Consider the following 6,441-nt stretch of genomic DNA (forward strand, 5'->3'; position numbering starts at 1 on the left):
AAGATAGATAGATAGATAGATAGATAGATAGATAGATAGATAGATAGATAGATAGATAAATGATAGATGATTGACAGATATAGGTGGTAAAGACAAGTCCACTGTTTGTTTTTCAGGCATAAATAAATTTACTAAGAAGCTTCGAAATCCTTATTCTATCGACAATAATGAGCTACTAGACTTCCTCTCCAGGGTGCCCTCGGATGTTCAAAAGGTATGTGATGAATGTTCACCACCAACAGGGGCACCAGCGATGAGGTCTGTCCAGCCCTACAGTGTTGGAGGGGCATATGGCTATGCTTGTGTAATTGAGATAAGGAATCAGAAAATCCCTAAAGAGCCCTGGTTTGTAGGAAGGTGGCAAAAGAAAAGAAAAATCCTTTGTCTAAAGCATATCAGAGCTAAGGAAAATGATCCTGAAAAAAGAGCCACTTAGGAGTGAATCTGGAACTCATACTGAGAAACTACAGTGCTGCAGTGTTTGTCCTGATTGATTGATTTCCTCCCCAAAGAGAGGTGGATGAGCTCTGCAAGTGGAGTTGGATGGGATAAGGCTGAGAGCATGTTGCTTATTTTCTTCCTCCTCTGGATGGCAGGCAGGCAGGCATTTGAGGGGAAGTAGGCGACAAGAGACAAGAGGATTATTCTTGTTATTACTTTTCCCCCAATTATCTCTTCAGCCTCCCTTCTATTCTCTGTCTTCTAAAGACTTAAGAGTGCTGAGGGCAAAGCCCCTACTTACTCTAATACACACAGAGGAAGAGATGGCAGGATATCACTTTAGATCAATCACAAGTATTATTCGTAGGTAATGCTCACTTAGTCCAGCAGTGTCTCAATTTTGTGGATGCACAGAGATTAAGAAAAGCAACAATACAAAAAAGTCCCAAAGAATAGCCCCATCTGGGGTCCTGCCTGCTATAACACCAGAGGAAGGAGGACAGGCAGTGATTTCTCTAATGGAGAAGAGTGACCACTAAAGAGGTAAAGGGGGACACTATGGCATGAAGCATCATCAAGATGATCAAAGCCACAGTGCTTTATTATCTGAGCGAACCCCAAATCAAGTATCGATTCTCCTCCCTGGGCCTCTGTAGTATAATTGGTTTCCCAGCGTCTCCCAGTAGATCATAGAGGCATGAGGCTTAAGGTCTCAGAGTCTCTATCCCCTTTATTCCACATTCTAGAGATTAAAATGGACCCCATTTAGCCTTCCTTCACTTCATGATATAATTGCCTGTTAAAATACATTCTAAAAAGATAAATTTACTCTTTTGCATTTGCATGACATAATTAAAAATAATAACCTGGCCTCTGTTTGTTTTGTATTGAAGATTGACAGCTGTGGCATCTTCTCTTCCCCTGGGAGACTTTCACAAAACACTAGAAGGAAAGGGTTTTCTTTTCTTTGTCATTTATCTGATTTTGGCAAAGTATAGCCTAACTTGTCACTGGGTATAACATCCTTGGGGAATTTGGTACAAATGCTAAAAATAGCAAGCATATGTGGCCTGTAATACAATAGTTTAAATAAATGCATTCCACTGTAAGCCTATCAAAGCCACACACTAAAGCAATATGTTTGCAATGTACCATCACTTGAGTTGAAGTGTGAGTTCACACTGTATCCTTGAATAGAAATTTCCATCAACCACCCTCCACCCAATGACTAGTCTATGTATTAGCCCTCAGAGGGTTCATGAAGGAGTAGATGGCATAAATAGAGATAAAGGAAACCATTTGATGGTTTCTACCACTCACAAGCAAGGGACTCCATGTCCCACCAAGGGTGTTTTCTAATGACAAAATGACAGTTTGCCCCTGGGGACTCCTTGAGTGCTCATATTTATCACAGATGTTTGAGCCATCATACTGTAAATGAAATTAATTTTAAGTGAAGTCTGTATAAGGTTGGAGACTAATATCAGTTTCAGTATTTTCCCCCTCTTAGGTAAAATAAATATCTGCAAGTGGCTGAAATTTTCTCCCAAGATTTTAGATACCTTTAAATGAATAATACTCAGTAATTCTCAACATTCCCAAGAGGTAGTTATTAAGTTTATTTCTGGTTGAAAACTGGCACATGCAAAACTGAGATCCTATAGCAGTGGCAAGAGCAGGTAGAAACCATGTATCTTATTAGAAAAATCTGCTTTTAATATTTTGGTTTCAAGAAATGATGCATGACTTCTCAAATCCTTCCTGCAATTAATCCCCCCATGTTCCTGTGTTTAGAGAATGATTCATTACCTTTGAACCTTCCTTCCTTTGCCTTACTCTGTCCTTGGGGAGCCATTAACACACTCTGTGGTGAGCTAGGGTTACCTAACAGCCAGCATCAAGTCTGTTTGTTTTCACAGGTGCAGTATGCAGAGCTGAAACTCAGTGGCAGCCACAGCCCCCTTCGAAAGAAGCGCAGCACTCTCTAGGGTACACATTCACTGAGGACGCCAGCACCTGCTGTTGTGCAGATGATCGGACCTCTCCTGTGCCTGCCCCACTGGTACAGAGGTGTCCTGACATGGGCGCTGTGTGCTCCCTGTGATCTCTCCCTTCTTGTGCACAGATGTGCACACACCTGCATACACATTCCCATGTATGGGTAGCCCAGATGCCAAGACAGTCAACTCAACAAAAGGCACCAAGCCTGGAATCATGAGGACCTCTCATCTGTTCTCAAGAAGGACATGAAACAGTGTCCATGTGGATGAACACTGTCCTTGAAAACAACCAGGAGGCCACTTGGTGCCAGAATGACTCTGAACTTATTTCAATACCTCCAGAAGATTCTCATTAAGATTCAGTTATTTCCAGCTGTGCCTGGTGCCTCACACATGTAATTCCAGCACCAAAAAGGTCAAGGCAGGACAGTCACAAGTTTGAGGTCAGTCCTGGCTTCATTAGCTATATGAGGCCAGCCTCAGCTACATAAAGACCATCTCTCAAAAACTAAGTAAACAACAGAGACTCAGTTATCTCCTCTCCAGATCCCCCAACTTATTTCTTCAGATTATTGTCAAATAAGCTGCTTTAGTGTTTGCTGGCTACATCTATCCAGATAACTTACATTAGAGAAGAATTTTAAATGATTTCCAATATTAATCCAAATTTTTAGGAGTCTTTCAGCTGTGATTACTAAGGGCATGTCTAAGTTTTTTGTTGACCCATTGGTGTTGCATGCCAGGCTGCCTCACATAGTGATTTCATTGCTGAAAATGCTGTGTCTTCTAACTTTACTTCTTGCTTATTACCAAAACAAGCTGTCAATATCTAGCCTCAGAGAGGCAGTGGGGAGAAATGAGGGAAATGAGTGAGTCTTTAGAAAGGAACAAGTATGAAGGAGACTAATAAACACCATAATCATTTACTTGCCCAGTGTTTTAAGATGGAAGTAGGAAATATTTTGGCTGTCCAAATATGTCTTTTGTTTCTCTAGAGGTCAAAATGAGCTATAAACCACAAAAAACTAGTGTAAGAACCCTGTTCTAGAAAGTCCCACCATAAAGACCTCTTTGAATGGTACCTAAATCCTATACATCCCAGGACTCCACAGTACACTCTGCCAAGTTTAAGAAAACCTTGGTTTTGTGTCTATAGATAGTGTATCTAAATATCTTTATGTTCGAATGATATTTATGCTTTAAAGTCTGTATTTTATTGACACGTGCTTCATATATGCAGGTTTGTATTTGTGTTATGAAGAAAAGTTGAGGTAAATTGTCCAAATTTAATAGTGAGTTTACTGTTTCTTTTTGTCTCCGAGTTGTGACTTAAGAATCTTCAAACAATATGTTTATGAAAAAATGCCAAAGATTCTAAACTTTCTCATCTCGTGTCTGTTTTTCTTCATATTGTATCTTCCTGGGTTGCTATCTGGCAGAACCCGATTTCTGCATGGTTTGATTTACTTTGAGTTAATGAAGCTGGCTGGAAAAGAGCCTTGCAGAAATTATAAAAGCTCCAGTAAATCTCTTAGTTGTACATACAATAGATACCCAGGAACTTCTTTTGTTAAACCAGTTACTCAATCTTCTGTGTAAACAATGCCTCATTGTCTCCCTCTTGTCATCCAGTTTATCATAGTCTGTCATTTGGTAACGACCTAAGTCAGACATTTTTAAGCCGATGGATGTGTGAGATCTGATCAGTCACTGGAATGAAAACTCTCGGGAGCAAAATAACCCCTTATTTATTTAAATGTGGAAGGCAGACTTCATTGTTGTTCTTTTGCTATAGAATTTCAAAATGAAATAGTTTTCTCTACAAGAAGGCATCATTAGTTAGACTTACTTATTTCCTTTGTAGTTCAAATAGAATTCACATTAAATTCTGGGCACAAACTAGCTGGTGAGCAAGAGGAGGACAAGTCAACTTTTCACAAACTGTGTGTTGAAAGCAATTGCTAATTGATTAATTAGACATTGCATGTTAGAAAATGAATATTAGTTGGAAGTGACATGCTAAGCTTTATACAATGATTACAATTGTAGAAACTTAATCCTAACACAGTCTGTCTAATATTCCCCATGGAGGCCCAAGATCTCAAAGTACCAAACCCTATAATTTACTGTTATTCTGTCCATCTTAACTAAGCATCTATGTCACTGTGAGCAGAACTTCTGCACTTGGATGCTTGACAGCAAAAGTAGCATGAATTTCTATTCCCTGTTTCCACTATTTGATATACAGAGGATTATCTGTTCTAACCCAAGATCTTAGCAACTTGAGTATGATTGTTTTTTGTCTTCTGAGAACTTTCATATGTATGCTTTTCGGAAACACTTTGGGGCTTCTCTTTGGCATATCCGAATTGCCAGCATGACTGCTTGTGAGCTTTGACACCAGAATTGAGTAAAATACTGGTTATTGAGATACAATCATTGTAACACCACAGCGGTGAATCTGCAAACCGATGGCTACTGTAAAGACAGAAGGACCAAATGAAAGCAAAATTCTCACACTTCCAACAGCCCAGCCATGGCTAGTTGGAGCCTGGTTCCTTAGGGACCTATGACACCTTCTGCACATATCTAGAGCCTAACCCATAAATACCCTGGCACCTACACAAATGGCCATTCTCAAAAAAAGGCTTATGCTACAAAATTTACCACTTAGCCAGATACCAAGAGGTCCACCCATCACGTCAGATAGAAGTCAGCACAGAGGTTCCAAGATGAAACAACCAAGGAACTCCTGTAAGTGTGTTAAAATAACTCCTGCTCCCTCTCAGCGGCATGGCTTCCCCTCTCTGGAAACTCTCCCACTGCTTCCTTGGAATGTATTTCAATAAACTCTTTGTCTATTTGTGTCTTGGTAAATTCTTTTACCACCCACATCACTGTCATTCCTATCTGATTGGTATGTCAACCACTGCAGTATGGATCATCTGGACAAAGATTGAGTGGCATTCTGGATGGGTTGGCATACAAGGTGCAAGATGACATCTCATTATTTAGAGTGGTGTGAAATTTAAAAGTTAGAAATTTTTCTTTCCAGAACTTTTCCTTTAATGATTTTGGTCTGTGGCTCTCCTAGGACAACTAAAACCACAGAAATTTAAATCATAGACGAGGGATGGACTACTACCAGTAGAAACGTATGATACAGTCAAAAATGCATCTTGAACTTTGTAAATTAAAGACTCACAGTATTCTGATTAAAGATAAAAGTGGGAATATTAAAATTTTCCTAGTGTTCCTGGTTATTTTCTTAGCCCCATACATCCACTTCTAGCCCTGCCAAGATGCCTTAAAGGTGTCTAGACCTTAGCCAGTGAGAAACTAAGCATCATTCTCTCTCCCTGTCTTCAGGACCCTATTCACATTATCTTTCTAATTTCCTCTTTTTCTTACTAGCATTGGTGGCTCCAATCAAGGGGCTTCTCTCAGACATCCTGGTTTTTACTCTTTTACCTTTCCCCCTCATCTTCCAACCCATAAAATCTAGTAGAACAAGGGCTGGTGTGGTATCTACTTCTATGCTGATGGCCATCCCCCAAGTGAAGCCCTTACAAACACCCACATGTGGTGGTAATGGTGACACACTGCTGGTCTACTCTCCATTCAGATGATCTCTGTCACATGGGGTTACTTTCTCCAGTTTCTCCATAAGTAGATTTCTCCTTCAAACTACTCTAAGTTCTCCTGCTCTGATGATATTACCTTGGTCCCAGGGCTACATGAGATTCCACGTCCCATAGCACCATCATATGTGAGGACATCAGTTGATGAGATGGAGCATGCTGACTCACATCTCTCATAAAGCCACAATTGATATCATAGGGAGCCCACCCTCACCAACCAGTCTTATCCTAATTACCTTCTAAATTCCCTACCTTCAATGCCTAATCCAAAATTTGAAAATTAAGGTTCTAAGAGTCCCAGATATACACCAAAGCATGGAAAGATATTTCTTCCATTGTTTCAGGTTAGAGTTCCCAAA

General features: G+C 40.1%; 1 protein-coding gene across 2 annotated transcripts in view; it reads left to right on the plus strand.

Annotated features, from left to right (window-relative positions):
• Positions 1–5,304, plus strand: part of Mctp2 (multiple C2 and transmembrane domain containing 2) — a 235,108-nt gene extending 229,804 nt beyond the window's left edge. For both annotated transcript variants that reach the window (XM_008852341.3, XM_017802990.2), the window contains 2 exons: positions 117–214; positions 2,361–5,304. In XM_008852341.3, coding sequence (XP_008850563.1) covers positions 117–214; positions 2,361–2,429 — 167 coding nt within the window. In that variant the 3' untranslated portion in view covers positions 2,430–5,304. The remainder of the gene's footprint in view (positions 1–116; positions 215–2,360) is intronic.
• The last annotated feature ends 1,137 nt before the right edge of the window (positions 5,305–6,441 follow it).

The sequence above is a fragment of the Nannospalax galili genome, unplaced genomic scaffold, assembly GCF_000622305.1.
Source record: "Nannospalax galili isolate Female #2095 unplaced genomic scaffold, S.galili_v1.0 scaffold63, whole genome shotgun sequence".
Classification (NCBI taxonomy): domain Eukaryota; kingdom Metazoa; phylum Chordata; class Mammalia; order Rodentia; family Spalacidae; genus Nannospalax; species Nannospalax galili.